Genomic DNA, 19,733 nt, shown 5'->3' on the forward strand with positions numbered 1-19,733 from the left:
AAAAGGAAGAACTTCAGGATTTCCAGATGTTTGCTAAGCTTAACGGATAGACAGTGATTCCAGAGAAGACAAAGAAAACTAAATATACACCATCACATTTGTTACTTTTTGTTTTGTTGCAATAATTACATAAAAAAAAAATTATTGTTGTTTTAACCTCTGACTCTAAATCCTAACTGCATTTATGTAAATAAAATCAATCAAAGATAGCTGCAGGTAACCAACCTCTTTAATTTGACATGTTCCAGACAACCTTTTATTATGTTTAAATATGAGAGTATTTTACTTATTGCAAAGTATCCTGCATAATACAGGTGCTCCGCTATAAAATCTTCTCTCTCACTTGTAATTCAGTCATTCTAAATTTAAAATACCAGTATAGAGTACTAAAACATCCAATTGAAGTTTAATATAAAAATATCAGCACAAAACTCCTTTTTAAAGTCTGTTTATTGTGAGCAACCCAAATGCCTGCTTAATTATTATTATTTGTAGTATATTAATAGACTTTGCACCCCTACAGTTGCTAATTCATACCATCTCAGGTATTTTGATGAGATAAGAAATACTAAGTAAGAAAACAGTAAGTATTCAAAGGGTTAATTTGCTTTTAATAATAACAAATTAGTTTTTTGCATCTTCTTCAGTTCAAAATCCAGCTTTGAGACTGAGGAAGGCTTCCAAATCACATCAATTAAATAAGAGTGGTCCTTTTAACCAGTAGCAGTTTGATTGCCAATGACTCGAAGAATCTCTTTATGAATGCTTGGTTCCTGTGTATTTATACTTGTATCACCCACTTGACCATCTTCATAACTAAAAAAAGTAAAGAAAATAAAATCAAATTAGTGTTTTATTAATCTACCTAAAAACATCCATGACTGTTTCATTCAGTAATCAAGAGTGATTATTACATATGTTAATATGTTTCTATTAAAACGTTCTGCTGCACTTCACCACCATATGGAGATCCTAAACTCTACAGTGAAGGGCGGTAAGGCTGCCACTGTCATTGAAACCCTGATGCTGAATAAGCCACTAGGACCCAAGGGTCAGGGGAAAAAAGTTCACGCCATAAACAAGAATCCTTTAATGAATTCCTCAACTTTAAAACATACAATCGAATAGAAATGATATTTTACAATATATAGGTAGGCTTACTGTAATATAAGGTATGGCTACAGAGTGGAAAAAATCAGTGACTCTCGAATCATTTATTCTGTAGCAAAACAGCTACTAAACCTAACAAAAGTAAATACAGAGAAAGATAAAAAATTGATACTAAAAAGAAGTAGGAAGAAACATCCTTTATCTACTTCAAGTACATCTATTGGAGGGAACGTGGGGAAAAAGGTCTAGGACAAACTGAAGATTAATGTTAAAATTTTGTACTCACACAAAGAAAAATCTTGTACACACATGATCCGTATTGGGAACTACCCATATCTCTCCATGTTTGTGCAGATCGGATGAAGTTATCACTATTGGGGAAAGAATAAATTTCATTGTGATGAAAACATGCCTGGAAAATACTGCTTTAAAAGATTTGCCTTTTTATACACTTTAAATATCCTTCTGGGAAAGTGTAGTTTTCAACTGCGTATCTGTAATGTGGTGTAGAATCTGAGCTGGCTGCTAGTACAAACAGGGAGATGAACTTGAGTTTTGTTTCCTAAATACACTATATTTTCCAGTAAACACAAATGTCTGATGTATGCGAGCCAGTTAACTGGAATGAAAGATGAAAAGGTGTATTTGTTAAAAACTGATTTTAAATGGCCATAGGGCTGTTAAGGAGGATGTGAGCCAACTAATCACACTTTGGAATAGAGATTTTTCTGTTTGATGGTGGCTGAGACAAACTAAAAAAAAAGACACAAAAGACAAAGCCTGAAACTGAGGTATGACATATCTGGGATTTGAAATACTACCAAATATTTTTTTTTTAAAAGTAAGCAAAGAAATTATGACTCAAGGGGGTCACAAAGCTTGCTGAAACTTGCTCAGTGTTTAGAAAATAGCGGTGTATTTGATGATAGGTTGTTTACCAGCAGAATGAGGACAATAAAAGAAAGAAACCTTTTTATTGAAATAAAATGTATGCAGGTAATTTTATAGGTAGAAGCTATACCATCAATCTGTATTTGAAAAGATTTGGATAAATGTATTGAAACAGCATCCTTCTGGACAAGGTGTCCAACTGTGGGGTGAATGGGTTCATGGTGCACTGGATGAAGAACTGGCTGAAGGGCTGAGCAAAGTATTGTAGTGAATGGGGCTACATCTGGCTGATCACTTGTCACCAGCACTGTTCCTCATGGCTCAATTCTAGGGCCAGTTCTGTTCAATATCTATGTTGATGATTTGGAAGCAGGAGTCAAATGCACCAGTAGCAAGTTTGCTGATGATACCAAACTGGGAGGTGCTGTTGACACTCTTGAGGGACAAGAGGCCTTGCAGAGGGATCATAGCCAATATACTGGGCAATGATTAATGGTATTAAAAAGTCCTTGTTAAAAATAGAATTTTTATTTAGAAAATTTATGCATTAAAGGCCAAGTAAATTCCACTATACCCTAAATTTATTTCATATCTTCTTCTAAAAATTCTAGAACGAAACTGTCCAGTTCAAATTGGATTTTCAGGCTGATCAACATCTCTTTAATCACATTAAATATTTCCCTTGAGCACCCTTAAAATATATATACATATATAAAAGTAGTGTGTATATCTTAAAGCTTTCATTTTGAAGTAATACCTTTTCCACTGTCTTAATTTTTACTTCTAAAAATAAACAAATGCTCCAATTGAAGGGCAAACTGAGTTTAGTGTCATTTCTTTTTGTTTGGCCAATGAAACTAATTAACAATTACTGGTACAATTCTTATTAAAATTTCATAATCCTTTGTACTCCAAACCTGCTGAGGTTTCCTTAGTTAGTAAGAGAATAGTCAAATCTTTCAAGAATGACTGTACTAGTATGTACCAGATTTTAACTTCACAAAATTTCTGAAGCAGTCAGAGAGAACAGACTGCTTACCAGATGAACAGTCTATTTGCCTGAGCAGTGAGAAATTATTTGGAAATTCAGTAGGAAAGCTGTTTTTTCTGACTTTTAGGTTTTTCATGCCTTTGTCAAGACCTTGCAGGAAGTCAATGTTTCAAGTAAAGACCATGACTTGATGGTTTAGGAATATAATCACATTTGAAAGTCAGACCAAATGATCAGTCACTATATGCACATGGTTATTACATATTCATTCAGCATGTGCAGATTTGTTTGAAGAGGGAAATGTTCCAAGCTGAAATCAAAGGTCAACTATTAAGTACGTACTCATACACCCAGTAGTGTCTTACCTAAAACCAATACTGGAACTAAAGGTCTCACTGATTAGCATCCAGTAACACTGTATCCATGACTAAAACAGTTTTTCAAGGGCTTTCAGCTTACCTTCACATAAGGCTATGCATTTTAAGTTACGGCTTTGCAAAAATTGTGACTGCTGTCCCTTCTTCTGTGACTGGGATGTAAAAACATGAGAAAACTTAATTAGTGGAGTAAGACAAACTAAGTGAAAGAGTAACAAAGGAGAGGGCTACTATCTTCAGTGGGTTATTAATGAACAAAAGACACAGGCAGACTTTATAACACTTTTCTATTGTATTTCTAAATGCAATAGAATTTCTAAAAACTTCTATGTTATTTGATTGGATTACTGTAGGCAGGATTTGAACTCCTTTATCCAGAAAGAAAAGTTCCTCATTATTATAGAATGTGTAATACCATTAGAAATTTATGAGTGTTATTTATAAAAAGAATGGACAGCAGAAGAAAAAAAAAGGTGAATTTGACCACCAGTTCTTTGACCACTACCCTGATAATTTACTAGCGTTACCATTTCTAAGGGCTTCTGCTGTTACATACCAATCTGTCTCCAAAATGACATTATTCTGTAGCTTCTATGTGTTAACTATGGAGACAAAGTCAAGATCTTTTTCTCAAAATCTAGCCCTAAACACAAATGTTATAAGTTTGCTTTAGATAAAGCAGAATTGGAATGGTTTAATATGCAAAAACCATGAAAAAGAAAAACTGACTTCCTATAAATAGCCACTCTCAATTCCTTTTGCATCATTTTTCGGTACATCTAGAACTCAGAAAGCAAGGGCATGCTAAGGGTTATAAAGCAATCCATATTTCATTTTCCTTCTCTTCCCAAATTCTGCTTGGAAAAGAAGTGCACAAGACCTGCAGTACACTCCATAAATTGATACTAAAGCAGTCTGTCTGTAGTTGATGTTTGCAGTCTCTGAAGTTGATAATGTTCAATAAAATAAAACTCTTAGCTCTCACAAAGGCAATATTACCTCCTTTTCAGCTCTCAAGTTCCTAAGCATAAAACTGTAAGTCTTTCAGAGATGGTTGCTGTACTGTACCTGTGATGTATTACTGGCCTTACTGCTTGAAGCTGGTTCATCTTTAGCTGACACCTTCTGCTGCTTCTTGTTCATCCCTAGGAATTTTAAAGTAATGTAAAATACTCTGGCATATAAATACCACAATAAGCAAAGTTAAGTATAGAGAATGAAACAGAAACTTTATGTAGACTTATTGGAAGCCTAATTAATTTTTAAGAGTAGTTAATTTATTTCAGTTTTAAAGTCTATCTTGGTTAATTTATCTACACATAAAAGTATTAAATTGTCAGCAACACTGGATCCACTAAAGACCACACTTGTGCCTCAGATCTCTTTTCTATTCCTCATGTTGGTTTATATAAAATTCCTGTATTATATTCTGGCTGCTACAGGCTTCCTTGCCTTTCCAGTATCCCATATTTCTTGGCAGTTTGCAAAAACAGACTGAACTATGGAGAAATTTAACTCTTTGAAGAAACAGGGAGTGTAGGATTCCTCTGTGGTTTTCACTGTCATCAAGTATGACATACTTCATAGCAACACAGGCCTCCTTTCTAAAGGAGACTGGATGGAAGGACCAAGAAAAGGATGAGAAAATCACTGAAGCTGACAAACCAATGCTGGCCAACTGGTCATTTTGTTAGATAATGATACTGAAACCTGCACCTTTAGAGAGTCCAAAAAAGTTTCCATACTTGTGTCATCTCTAAAAAGCTAAAAGTGCATTTAGAAATTATTGATATTGAAATTCAATAAATAGTAGTAAAAAATGCTGAGCTTTCAAAATGAATTTTGAGATTACCTAAAAATACTGAAAATCTGAAAGCATAACTAAAACTCTCGAAATTATCTAAATGCATACAAACATGCATTCCACTACACCAGTACTTCCATATGTGCGTAAATGGTAAATACAACGTACCTAAATGAAAAAGACACCGTATTTTAAAATCTCTAAAGTTTCTTAAATACACATGGCTGTATCTTGTTTCTCTTATGCTTCTGATTCAATTCTTATGTGGAAAACTCTACATGACTCACTTTTGCATTTACTAATGGGACAAATTATGATCCATCCCCTTCTCATGCTAAAGTAAGCACACTGTTCTGTACTTTCTTTGTAATCCTGAGGTGGTGATACTTGGGAACAGTTTTAAATATACACAGCTGAACACATCTATTGATGAATATCTGTTTTCCATGTTAGATGAACTTAGGCAGATACTGACAAAAAAAAATATACAAAAAGCTGGATTCCCACTGCATAATCAAGACCTGTTCCATTACACACAGCATCCAGTGTTAGCTACTCTTTACTTCAAAACAGTTTCAAGATACCGAGCACCTTGGAAAATTAGGAAAGTATTCAATAAGGGAATTTAGATTTTCTCCTTTTTAAATAAGTTAATTTGCAGCCTACAGAGATAAAATTTAATACAGTGTTGTAAACAGTGAAGCTGGGTAAGAAAAGCAATAGACTAAAATATCCCCCTATATTTCTCCAGCTTTAGAGTGATTTATAAGTATCACCTGAGTAACCAAATGATATGCTTGACAATGGACTAAGGTAGATTCCACTTCCAAACATTGCACCATGGAGCTGGAAAAAAGCAGAGTGATTGTTTAACATTAATTTGGTTATCTGGACAAAATAATAATGATAGGAACAAGATGTAATGTAGATAAGCATCTGCCCCACTGCACTATTTTATTTCCTGGTAATAAACAGCTTTCAAAGAAAATGCTAAAGAAATCACGCTGCAAATAAACAACTGAAATACTGTATGTTCTGGGCACCATATCCAAATACCCAAACATCAGATTTATATCTAAAATTGCATTTTCTGATTTTAAATGTATCATTACCAGGGAGAATGTCTACAGAGGGTGCTTTTGTACATGGGCAGGTACACCTCAGCATTAACAAGGATGAGCAAGCTCAACATGTATGTCACACCAAAACCTTGGCAGGAAGCACAGCCTAAGCCAGCCTCTGTGAATTAACAGCAGCAAGAGCTGCTTTTGTTTTCTTTAAGGTAAGAAATTAAGAGATAGTGATGACACTGGTCAGATGCTACAGAAAAATTTAGTCACTAGTTCAGCCTGAGTACTGCAGGAATGGGTTCAATCAAACTTTGCCTGAGTCAGTTCAGACATATAGATCCCATCACTGCAGTTCTGTGCTTTAGCAATAAAACTACTAGCTGTCTGAAAAGAACAGAGGAAAGGGAAGACTCTTCTTCACCAACATTGCTGTTGCATGTCATGAAGCTTGGGCTGAGCAACAAAAGTGAACACTTCTTATTAGCCCTGCAGTCATTTTCTTGTCTGATAGCTGTTATGACCACTGGGCTTCAGAGTCACGCTTACTCTTACTTCCTTCCTCTGACCCAATGGTATTTACATTGGCTCTGCAATGTACCACAGCTCTCACAGGAACGCACATACGTGCTTTCACTCCTCCAGATACTACAATGTTGTACAGGACTCTTGGTAACTTCCTGGCTGTTCAGTACTGGGGTAGATATGAACTGGGTACAGGATATGCCTTAGGTGTGTGAGAGATCTAAAAATGATCACTTATATAAAATTGGGCTTTATTATTCCCAGTATTTCAACCATCAACAAAAAAAACCCCCAAGCATAAACAAAGTGGATTGATGAATTTTTTGTGTGTAGATCCTGCTTGCTTTAGTACCTTCGAAGATACTAATAAAAACACACAAACCACTAAGAGAAATAGCAGAGATTTCAATTTCTCTTTTTTTCAGTGTCTTGTGTACCCCAGTCCTTAGTGAGCACCCTAGGATACTCTTCCAAGGTACCAAGGACTAAGCTCTAGGGAACAGCTCTCAAAGGCATGATGCTAAAATACACTTAGTTACAGCTCCCCAGTCCCTCTGGCATTGTCTTCTTTGCTCTTCAACAATCTCTGAAGATTCAGTCCGAGAAAACACACTGAAGTCTGCTATATCTCCCTCCTGGCAGTACACTCGTATTTCCATTTCCAAAGAAACCAGAGGAGAAGAGAAGATGCTGTAAACCCAGGTTCTGTAAATCTAGTATGCTTTTCGATCCTACAACATGGAGATAGTTTAGGTAGCTCTAAACTTTAATTCAAGCCCAGCTTTTAAGCAGTAAAGAGCTACGGCTGCTGGAGGTGCTGCTCTGCAGTGTAAAACTGAAGCACTGATTCTAGCAATGGGATTTTCTAGCCATTTTAGCAGCCACATTATTTCACTTTAATTGCATCAGGAAGTACCTTTTCCAGGAAAGAAGAGGGTAATCGAATTTTTCCACATATATGACTACCAGAACTACACCTCCTGAAATGTGCCTAAACTAGTCTCTAATCCAACATACAGGTTAGCTAAAGTCTATTTAGTTTACTATTTACCTGCAGCCTCGTATTGGAAGCAACAACCAAGCCGTTCCTCAGGATGGAATGCCAGTTTTCAATGTGTGAACCACTGAAAAAATAAAAAATAAAACATTAAAATCCACAGCATAAGATGCAAAATGAAATCAATAATCCTTTAAAACAATAAATTCACAGATGTAAACCTTAAATGGCAAGAATGAAAAAATAGTATGGTATTTTGATAACCCTGGATTAGTATGAATATATGCACTTACTGAAATGCAAAGGTACTTCCATAGAGATTTTTAGCAGCTCGGAAATTGGATTCTTTGGCTGGTGGACTGCTGAGAAGTAGGAACTGGTGGGGAGTGTGCATAAACTTTAGTTGCTGTAAAACATAACAGTGCACAAGTGAAAAGAAGTTGATTAACACAAATGCATTATATTTACATAATGGAAGTTCTTAAGATACCATGCTATTCTGCACAATGCCTGACTGCATCTCGGTAACTATATGAACCAAGTTGAAATTGGTCTTATTACCATAGTTTTAACCTAAAATCAAACAGTGAAAATGTTTTTCAGTTTATTAAAACTATGGAAGATAATGAAACAGATTTCAGCCTAATATAGCTCTAGTAAGATAACTGAACGATTTCATCATAGTGATCTGATCAAAGCTGTCTTTGAACTATGGTTCAGATCTAAATGGTTGCAGATTACTATGCCCTTAATCAGAGGATCAGAGGCACACTCTCAGAAATGAATTGCAGCACCATCCCCCTAAAATTCAAGACCTCTTTTTGAGATGTAATTATATGTGTCATATCCACATACTGCTTTCTGTACAATACTGTATCTAGTATTCTGTGTGGTAATGAAACAAATAGTGAAGTTATTCTCACCCAGTCTCAGATGACTACAAGGTAGACAGTTTTATTTGAGCTACTCACCTCAAATAGGCTTTTATGAACTTTATTCCTTTGACCTATTTCAGATATTCACAACATGATTCTCTAAGTTTTGACCTGAAACTGCCTATTTCTCTCCCTTGTCAATTAATGGAGTCCATGTGATTAGTTTGAATGTAGACACCTACATTTGGCTAGAAGACTCCCACCTAAAATGCTAATAGAAGCCATGAGAAATGAGAAAATAATAAAGAACCCACCAACACTTACCCTATTCACTGGTAGCTTCACAATATGTGATCTATTACTAGAAATAACCCTAAAAGAAACAGTTAGATGTATTATTAGACATGGTAACCAAACAGAACTTTTCTTCTTAAAAATGTATTATGTATGGACGCCACAAAGCACCCAGCTGCAGCCCTTTGAGCCTGTGAGATGGAAGTAGACCAAATCTTGACTAGAAAATGAGTTCAAAGGCCTTACAAACAAGCTGGAGTCTTTCCAGTGTTTTCGTAGGGCCCAGATGATGTCCAGAAACAGTTCAGAAACACCTGCAGTTGCAAATGTCAAACCTGACGTTAATTCTTACAGTGGGCTTATACCAAATCACACTGGTGAAGTGATTATTCATTACACTTGGTACTTTAATAATTATCATCTCATGTGAGTCAATTTTATACCATTGTAGAAGAGGATGTGCAAGCGGGTCTTGTTTATCCATCTGCTTCTTTATTTCCAAGTAAGGTGCCTAGAAAAGAGTTATTATGTTCTTTATTTGTAGTTGAAATCATAAGCTTAAATTCTGTACGTTAGATTGCCCAAGATTTCATCTATTAAAATGAATACATGGAATTCATTATTAGGCTGGATTCAGTTTTACTGATATTTAGTGTTGTACAGTTATAAATGTGTTTTGACAACAACAAGAAACAATATAGCAATTATTTTCCCTAGAGTAACATAATAAGCATATAATTAGCATCTAAGTGATTATTTTATAGCAAATATTGGTGGTCTCAGGGAGAACAGTAGAAGACATCTGTTTATGTTTGGTTCTTGGATTAAGAAATTGGACTGGAACTTCACAGAATTAAGTCTTTCAAAATATTCCAAGATAACCCACTCCATTTTTTTTAACTGTTTCACGGTATAAGATGGTAAGATACAGTATTGGCATATAAACAAAGTCCAAGAATTATTTTAACACTAAAGAAAGCAAAATAGTGGTAATTTTTATTTTTACCAGATATTATATTAGGTAACAGAGATAATGGCTTTTTTATTTTTACAAGATGTTATATTAAGTAACAGAAGTATGTGAAATTTAATATTCAATTTATTTTGCTCCTCTCTATGATTCTTCATTCCAGAATCCTAAAGTACTTCACAAATACATATAAAGTCAGATTTATAAATTGTGACGTTGCAGTTATACACCAGTTGCAAAAGTAAGGGAGAGATTTCAATAATCAGTCATAAACAGCTGAGCTGTTTGGGGAAGGGAAGTGTAACAATAAACTTAAGTATGGCTATCTGTCCCACTGTGAATACTGAGAAATCATATGACAGCAGTCCCAAGAGACCTAACCTTCCAAGTCCCTAGCAATACTTAGCTGATCAAGAATTTTGCTATACTAGAAATAAAGCTATCCTTCAGAACACTATCACAAAATCAATTTCTTTTGCTTTGGAAATAAAAGGCCCAATTTGTCTTTGGTATTTCCAGCAATTAGTGATTATCTCGTTACATGTCCCGTTCTGCTGTTATTATTTTCTATTTAAACTTCAAAAGGTCTTAGTTCTACTTCATCACTTTTATTTGATTGCCATTATGGATACTCTACATCTGTCATTTTTAAAACTTATTTTAATATTATTACAACCCTGTAGGAAAGAGATTATAGTACTGACTTCCCCACTCAACACAGGTAATACAAACATCTTCCTAGTTCTAGAAATAGCTATTAAGTTAGGTTAAAAAACTCACCTGTGTCATCTCTCTAATTGAAGTGATACTGTCCAATGCTTTCATGACTCGGTCATAATTCTTCTTCTGATGTAGCATAAAATAAGCAAATAAATTTAAAGAATGTTAGTCTTTGGCTTTAGAAAAACCCAAATTCTTTTGAGTGTGTATAAAAACAAAGCTAGGATGAAAGGACTGGTCAGCAAACCAATCCTTTCAAACTCTTCTAACCACTAGCTTCCTTCCACCTTATACTCTTTCGTTCATAGTCCAGGAAAATTCCATCTCCCCCCAGTTATTATCGTGATTGTTTTTCATGATTGAATTTCACTGGAAATTCCAACACACGCTTCCCTGTTCCCCATCTTTGCATCTTGCCAACTTCTGCCCATGGGCTTTCACCTCGCATATGCTGGCAAGAAGCTGAGAGGCAGTTTGGGCCCTGCCAGCTCAGGGGCTCTCTCCATTCCTTTTCTGGTATGATTCTCATGCATATTCCTTCATTTACTTCAAACTCCCACCTTTCCCAGCTACCAGACCAGCTCTCTCCTTATCAGTCCCCTTCCAACCAAGTCTTCCTTCTCACACGCTGCAGGAAACACTCCTTCCTGAGGAACAACCACTGCTAACTGGCCTTTGCTCAGAAAAAGTGAAATGCATCCCAATGCAGGACATCCAAAGTTCTCATTTACACCCTTGGGCGTAATAGCTCAAGTGAGATGTAATGGTTCACACCTTCTTGAGAGATGCCCTGAGAGGCAGCATTTGCAGCCTGAGAAGCACACAGTGCAAGCACAGTTCTTTACTTCAAAGTGGATGCTTGTACAAAAGTTGACTATTATGTCAACATTTGATAAAATTACATTTAATGACATAATTGTTTGCAAGGAGAAAATGAGATGACAGAAATAACCACTTTAAGAATAGAGATGGACTGGAACTCCCCTAGTTTACATGGTCTACACCTCCCAAAGGCCGTCTTTCTCTTTCTGTTCAATGTGTACACTGAAAGAAACAAAGAAGATAAAATTCTGCATCTAGAACTTTTACCCTAAAATAATGTCTTGGTTTCGACATAACTTTGAATGCAACTTAAAGTTTATACTCAAATACCTTCTCAGAGATGATTAAAAAAGCTGTGAAAGTCTGAAAATAGTCGCATGCTTGTGCTATGTTCTGGAGCTGAATCTCTTATAGTAAAGAAGACTTCTCCTAGAAAAAGGCTTTGCTTTGAAATCTCATGCATGACCAAAACCAAGCTATGACATAGTGAAAGGTAACTACTTACCCTGGGGTTAAAGGCCAGCATCTGAGGATCATTAGGATCAACTACAGAAGGATATGGCTCAAAAATGACAACTTTTCTAGGTGACTCTAATGCAGAACGACACATGGATACTAACAGATCAACCACCTACACATAAAAAAAAAAAAAATTCAGTAGATGTTCTTTCATATTGTATCTTCCAGTCTGCCTTTTTAACATATACCAGCAATACCACATTTCACTATTACCTGTATTACCCAAACTTGTATCAACAGGACATAGTTTAGTACTGAAATTTTTCCATTGACCTCAACAGGCTTAGGGTTCAGCCCTGATGTATTATTCCAGGTGCATAAGTAGGAGCAGTACCTGGTCCTAAATGTTTTACCATGTCAAATTCATTGCTTGCAGTCCTGCTTTCTCTTGTGCATATGTGCTAATTCCTGGATTAAATTCATGTTCTAGGGGAATGAAGTCATGCTGGATCTGTACATCTCTGTACAGTAGATGCCAGTGAAAAATGCCAGTTGCTCATGAATGAGGAAAGGTTTGTGAAACCTGTACCACTGCCTGCTGTTCTCCTTAAGACTGTAATCACAGAAAGACCTGTAAACATTTCTTCTGTTTAAGACAGAACAGTGCAGTGGTTTAATAGTCATTTGCAGGGCTCACACGGGGAGATCTTCCTTCCATCCTATAATACAAAATTACAACATGAAATATCTATGATTTCAAGATTTCACCATAAGATCATACATGTAATGTGTACACAAGCATGTATTCATATATGTACACATAGGCATATATACAATTGTTCCAAAATTCGTAATTCAGAGGTTCAAAATAGAATAAAGTAATCACAAACCAGAAAGAATGCAGCTTTCTGGCAGCTCTGAAACCTAAATCCAGTTTACAGTGAAATTCAGATGCTACATAAAAATGTAGTTGCAAATTAGCTCATTCCCCTTTTTTTTCTGAGCCTTCTGAAAACATTCTTATGTGAAAACAGGCTTTTGCATGCAAGAAAGGAAAAGCTGAGAGATTACAAGGATTCTGAACTATCAACAAATCAAGACATTTAATTCTCAGGCATTTTGACTATGTGACTAAAATAAGGCAAGTTCAGGCTTGAGAATTTTAGGAAGTACAACCACTTACTGTTAAGGAAGAGCTATCAGAAAATTGGGAGTGATAAAGTAGTGGTATATACCTTAGGAAACTCCAGTGTGAAATCACAGCAGAAAAAACCTGGATGTGTTTTCTAATAATAGGAATCTATATTTAGGCTCCTTTACTACATTCTTTACTGTGGGGGTGGTGACACACTGGAACAGTTTGCCCAAAGAAGTGGTAAATGCTCCATCCCTGGCAGCGTTCAAGGCCAGGCTGGACAGAGCCTTGGGCAACAGTCTAGTGTGAGGAGTTCCTGCCCATGGCAGAGTGTTGGAACTAGATGATCTTAAGATCCCTTCCAACCCAAACCATTCTATGACTCTAAGAGCTCTTGATCCCCAGGTGTAAGAAATCAGAACAGGAAGGCAAAGGAAGAGACCAGCATGGTGGAGTCAAGACCTGCTGGTCAAACTAAAGGGCAGGAAGAAAATGTACAGTCAGTGGAAGCAGGTATCCTGGGAAGAGTGTGGGGATGGTGCCTGGTTGTATGGGGATGGGATCAGGAAGGCCAAGGCCCAGCTGGAGATGAACTTAGCAAGGGAGCCGAAGAATAACAAGAAGGGATTTTACAGGTCTGTCAACCAGAAGGTCAAAGAAAACACAGCCCCCTGGTGAACAAAACTGGTAACAAAGGATGAGGAGAAAGATGAGGTATTCAACATTTTTGCCTCTGTCTTCACTGTCAAACTCTCTTCCCACACTTCTCAAGTGGATGGACCTTAAGGCAGGAAGGGGGGGTTGGTTAATGGCTTAGTGTCCAGATAGAGAATGGTGACATGTGATGTCAAAGGAACCAGTACTTTTTACTACCTTCATAAAACATGCACACAGTGGGACCAAATGTACCCTCAGCAAGTTCACAGATGACACAAAAGTGACTAGTGTGGTTGACAGACCTGAGGGACAGGATTTCAGCCAGAGGGACCTGGACAAGCTCAAGAAGTGGGCTCATGTGAACCTCAGGAAGTTCAACAAGGACAAAGTGTAAGGCCCTGCACCTGGGTCGGGGCAAAACCAGGTATCCCACAGCTTATGTCTAAGAGTACTGCAGGTTGAGGAAAAGGAAGGGATTCATCAGTACACCTCTCTCAATTTTCTACAAGGTTACAGAGGTATCCCAATGTTTGGTATGCTAGATGTTACAAACAGTCTTCTAACAGTCTATCCAACAGTCTTCAGACACCAGACGAAGAGCGGATGTTCAGATCCCACAGTCATATTCTCAGGTGAAGAAGTTGATGTGCACTGCTGCAGATATCTTCCTTTGAGGATATGCCCACAGGCAATATTCCAGCTGCTACCTGAATAGCTTATTTCCAGTGTCTAGACTCACTAGTGCTCATTAAAGTTCACTGAACCAAACGTTTGCTCTTCCAAAAAACCACGTTGCTTACCACACAAATGCACAGCGACATGTGACTAGGAAATCAGAGGAATGCACTTTTCTGTAACATATATAAGCTTTTAAGATCTTAAAAGGATCTTAAACATAAGATCTTTTAACTTTTGAATTTACTGTAATCTAAGGTTAAATGGCAATTTGGAAACATAGTCTAAAATATTTTTTTTAAAGAAAATTATGATATGGCTATAACTACATCAAAAACAACTTGGAGTCAGAAAGCAAGCTTCTATTAAATTCCTAATACTTAACAAAAGAGAAAAAGAACTATGTAGCAACCTCAGTAAGGACCTTCCACTGTTATCTAAAGATCAAAACAACAGATGCTCAGTGGATAGCTGCCTCCCAACTCCATTAACAGGAAGTAGCTTATTAATTGCAAGAGTAGTAATGGCTCATTAGGTGAAAATAAGTGGGAATTATCTCCAAATGACAATGGCTGCCTTTATTAACAACCCAGGTGACCTAATTGAATACAAAACCCCAAGAAAACAGTGTTACTCTAATTGCATGGAAGCAAAACAATGGAAACACTTCATTAGTACTATTTGAAAATGCAATGCATAAAACAGTGGATGAATAAATAATACTTACCCAACAGTACTCATATGGGGAATACAAGTCCAAATAAGTACTAAAAGACTGAGAAGATTGGGTGTACTACAGAAAATCAGACATATAATAAGCATTAGATAATTCTACCTGAGCCCCAGTTGCAATTTCATCAGCAGCTTCGTTCATCACTCCTAATGTTTGGAAAGCAAATACACAGAGCTCCCGTTCACAAACAGTGGGCTACACAGAGAAAGAAAGTTAATTGTATTTTTGGTCTAGTTTTGGGTTCTTGGTTTTATCTTGTAACACCTACAACAAAACCCGAAGACATTTAATGTTGACTTTTTTTCTCCAAATATTAACTGCAACATTAATTTCAAATTATGAATACATGTCAAATATTGAGGAAGATACTTTAGAGAAGCATTTTAATAATCTAAAGAACAAGTGTGAAGAACTCTAAAACTTGTAAGTACTCACAGAGGCTGAACTTTAGAGAAATCCAAACATTACAAAAACAAAATTACAGACATAGTACCCAAATGTCCTTAATTCTATCCTTTCAGATGCTGGAAACTTCATACATAATTAAAATTAATGGAGAACAAATCCATAAACTAATGAGGGCACACTCCTTTCATAAATGCAGTATTGTCCATGACAGCTTGTTATTCTGCTGTTGAGAACACATATAAAAATCTGATCTGGAAGGCAGATTTCTTAAAAAAGCTACTTTCAATTTTTAATTAATTTAACAATTTATTTGTAAGCTTTAAGAAATTGCATTATGTTTTTATAAAACAAAGACCATATTTGGGAAGGCCACGTTATTTTAATAAATAAAAGCATTTCCACTCTTCTTTCAGATATTAAAAAAATAATAAATCAACCCTCGCTGTTGAACCAGGTTTTTGCAGTATTTTTGAAAAATTCAATTCACAATGCCATCAACTTGATCAAATAAAAAACTTATTTAAACTGCATATTGAGTTAGAATTGAGCATTCTGCCTTCATACAGCACACAAATCAGAAACAAAAAGAACACAGCTTTACATGAATAGGCATGACTTCATAGGCTTCGTAATTGGTTACAACCTTTAAAGCAACCCCATGATTATTTACCAGAAGGTAATTAGCAGATCAACTTTTTAAAGGCTCAAATAACAAATCACACATTGAATTGCTTTAAGCATTTAAAATGAACAGTTGAAAGAAATACAAGAAAGAAACACAAATAAAACCTTCCTTAAAAGTGACCACGATATACATAATTTTTTATTACAGTGTTGGAAAAACTAAAAATGTTTTTTTGGATACATCTTCTTTGAACATGTGTTATTAAATCCTAGCTCACTGAAACTTGAAATGTTCTTTGGTAGGCACTACTGAATTATAGTAACTAAAATTCTTAATCTAATTACCACAGTAATCACTAAAGCATTCATAGCAGTATGCTTTGAAGTTCAAGCTGATGTCTCTAGGAAGCACTTTCAGAAACAAAAAAATTAATTGAGCACACAAAGAAAACATAAAGTTCAGCTGAATTCTGTTTCAGGCAGCAGATTTGTTAGTAATAAGCATACTGCTGTATTTGCAGTCACTTGTTTCATAGCCGTTAAAATTTTCATTTGCTGGGTTTCAAAGATGCAAGACTTCAATAAATATCTGAAGTCTACTGCACTGATATATTCTCACATCAGTTGTTTTACAAGAGCTATCATCTTTCAAGTCTAATAGAGTGTCACCCATTTGATTTATTTTATCTATGTTACATTGAATTAGGCAGCAGACAAAGCCTAACATGATCCAGTTTGCTGTGCCATGGCATGCTAGACAAAAAGTTTTTACTATTGTCAGTGTTCTTAGGTTTAAACCATATTTAGAAGGTGGTTAAATCATTTGCTTAGTTGGAAGCATGGTGGCACTACCTTGACTATCATAATCAACAGTATACAGACTCCCTAGAGTAGCAGAGCAATCTAAGTTTAGCCACACTTGCCTTGAAGCAAAGTGTAAGAAAGTACTAATTTTTAACATTCTGTTTACAACCTCAACAAAGTAAGTTATTCTGAGACTTTAAGATGGCAAAAGGAACAGTTTTTGTCATCTTTGCTCTTTTTATTATTTTTTTTTTCCTTCTCTGTTATGATGCCAGAAATGTATGAGGATCTGAAAGAGGCAAGTTAGGAAAACAGTCATTATACTTATGTCTGACATTTGAAAGGCCTTTCTTCTCTCAGGCTGACACTGGAGCTAAGATCTTAAGGTTGGAGAACTGCAGATATGAGGAAAAGCGAGACAGCAAAATTTGAGTTCTGAAGAGGAACAGACATTACTGAGAGAGCCTACAATTCTTTTGACTTTATGTATTTCATGAGCCCTTCTGCACACTGAATATTTTGGCTCTGCAGTGTAATGGGGAAAATACCCCAATTCCTGTAGCTATATGGCCTCTTCAATATCCAAAGGTCTCAGTCAGAGTTTCTGCATGTCACAGTGCAAGTATCACTTCCTGCGTCAGTGACTGTGAAGAGCAGACAGGCAGGCCACCTAGGTACTATGACATATTCTGGTTGGACTGATATATACTTAAAATATTTTCCAGACATTCTTTCAATTAAAAAAGGACTAAACTTTCATAGCTGATACTGATCTATCTTTCTGATGTGTGCTGCAGCTGTGCTCAGAAAAGCAATGTGCCAACTTTTCCTGTATCCTGAGGGATGTCACACATACACTAAAGAGGCTGCAGAATGACTAACATACCTAAAAACTCTTGATCTAAAAGGAGAAACTCAGGGAAGGCTCACAGCCTGACTTAAAGCAAATGTAAAAAGTGGAAAACGTAAAATTATTTAGCAACCATCTCCCTCCTAACAAGCAACAGGCATGGAGATGTAACTTCAATTCTCTGTTTCCTACTTTCAACCATGGTAACTGTTAGTCTTTCCATAGGAGGAGCTTCTCCCTTCCATTTCGTTACACTCACCAGAAGGATGAGGAAATAACACAGCAGCAACAATACTGAAGATGTAAGAAAAACGTAAAAAGAGAGGTGAGGTGAGGTGGAGGGAAAGCAAAGGGAAAGACGAGGAAAAGGGAAAAAAAGAAAAAAAGGAAAGGGAAAAGGAAAAATGGAAAAGGGAAAGGAAAACGATTTATTAACATTTAAAATCAACTTTATATTTGAATAACCTTGATTGAAAGGTTTTTGCTTTATACTAAAACATTTATTAAAAAAAAACTTAATCAAATTAAGTATTTAACCACTTACACTGATTTAGGAATTGCTTTAATACTAAGTAATTACCAAGAAGTACACCCATGTCCTGACTTTTCAAATTAAGTCAAACTACTATAGTAACCTACAGACCGCTTAGTTTAGCCTCAATTCCTGGAAAAATGATGATTGTACTGCATACTACTGTAAGGCATTTAAAGAACAATGCAATCATCAGGCATTGGGTTCACAAAAGTGAAGTCCTGATTAACTGATTTGATGTCTTTCTATGAGAAAGTCACCCACCTAGTGGATGAAGGCTGTGGATGTAGTTTTTCTGGATTTTAGTAAGGCTTCTGATACTGCCCCTCACAGCATCCTTCTGGACAAGGTGTCCAGCTGTGGGGTGAGTGGGTTCATGGTGCATTGGGTGAAGAACTGGATGAAAGGCTGAGTGCAAAGTGTTGTAGTGAATGGGGCTACACCTGGCTGGCCGCTGGTCACCAGCACTATTCCTCATGGCTCAATTCTAGGGCCAGTTCTGTTCAATATATCTTTTGATCTGGATACAGAAGTTGAATGCACCATTAGCAAGTTTGCTGATGATACCAAACTGGGAGGTGCTGTTGACACTCTTGAGGGACAAGAGGCCTTACAGAAGGATCTAATTAGACTGCAGCATTGGGCAATCATTAATGGGATGAAATGTAACAAGTCCAATGCTGGATTCTGCACATAGAAGAGAGTAATGGCAGGCTCAAGATTTAAGTGGGAGAGGGGTGGCTGGAGAGCAGCCCTGCAGGTAGAGATCTGGGGGTGCTTGCTGGCAGCAGGCTCAACGTGAGCCAGCAGAGTGCCCTGGCAGCCAAGAGGGCAAACACACCCAGGGTTGCGTCAGACACAGCATCACCAGCTGGTCAGCAGAGGTGGTTCTGCCAATGTCTTCAGTGTTGGTGCAGCCTCACCTGGAGCACTGTGGGCAGTGCTGGGTCCCACTATTTAAGGAGGATATGAAGGTCCTTAAATGTGTCCAGAGGAAACAGAGCTGGTGACAGGGCTGGAAGGAACTTCCTGTGACGAGCGGCTGAGGGCTCTGGGCTTGTCTAATTTGGAGAGAAGGAGGCTGAAGGGTCACCCCCTTGATCTCGTACAGCTTCCTGAGAAGGGGAACTGGAAATGGAGGTTCTGAGCTCTGCTCCCTCTTACCCAGTATGCATGGGAATGGTTCAAAGCTCTACCAGGATAGGCTCAGACTGGAAGGATTTCTTTACCAAGAGGGTGGTCAAACTCCAGAACAGGCTTTCTAGAGAGGTGGTTGATGCCCCAACCCTGTCAGTGATTAAGAGGCATATGGAAAATGTCCTAGACAACATGCTTTAACCTTTGGTCAACCATGAAGTGGTCAGGCAGTTGGCCTAGGTGGTTGCTGTAGGTTCCTTCCAACTGAAAAAAGTC

At 36.9% G+C, this 19,733-nt stretch overlaps 1 protein-coding gene across 2 annotated transcripts in view; it reads right to left on the reverse strand.

The window, feature by feature from the left end:
• Positions 1–432: 432 nt before the first annotated feature.
• The window catches only part of PARP8 (poly(ADP-ribose) polymerase family member 8), a 105,317-nt gene continuing 86,016 nt past the window's right edge, over positions 433–19,733 (reverse strand). For both annotated transcript variants that reach the window (XM_057403076.1, XM_057403077.1), the window contains 12 exons: positions 15,205–15,297; positions 11,949–12,074; positions 10,682–10,747; positions 9,375–9,442; positions 8,962–9,010; positions 8,056–8,168; positions 7,817–7,889; positions 5,950–6,019; positions 4,438–4,514; positions 3,452–3,521; positions 1,397–1,481; positions 433–816 (listed from right to left, as the gene is read on the reverse strand). In XM_057403076.1, coding sequence (XP_057259059.1) covers positions 714–816; positions 1,397–1,481; positions 3,452–3,521; positions 4,438–4,514; positions 5,950–6,019; positions 7,817–7,889; positions 8,056–8,168; positions 8,962–9,010; positions 9,375–9,442; positions 10,682–10,747; positions 11,949–12,074; positions 15,205–15,297 — 993 coding nt within the window. In that variant the 3' untranslated portion in view covers positions 433–713. The remainder of the gene's footprint in view (positions 817–1,396; positions 1,482–3,451; positions 3,522–4,437; positions 4,515–5,949; positions 6,020–7,816; positions 7,890–8,055; positions 8,169–8,961; positions 9,011–9,374; positions 9,443–10,681; positions 10,748–11,948; positions 12,075–15,204; positions 15,298–19,733) is intronic.

This window comes from Pezoporus wallicus, unplaced genomic scaffold, assembly GCF_028554395.1.
Source record: "Pezoporus wallicus isolate ANWC-B61680 ecotype Strahan unplaced genomic scaffold, APGP_CSIRO_Pwel_v1 contig_2997, whole genome shotgun sequence".
NCBI lineage: Eukaryota > Metazoa > Chordata > Aves > Psittaciformes > Psittacidae > Pezoporus > Pezoporus wallicus.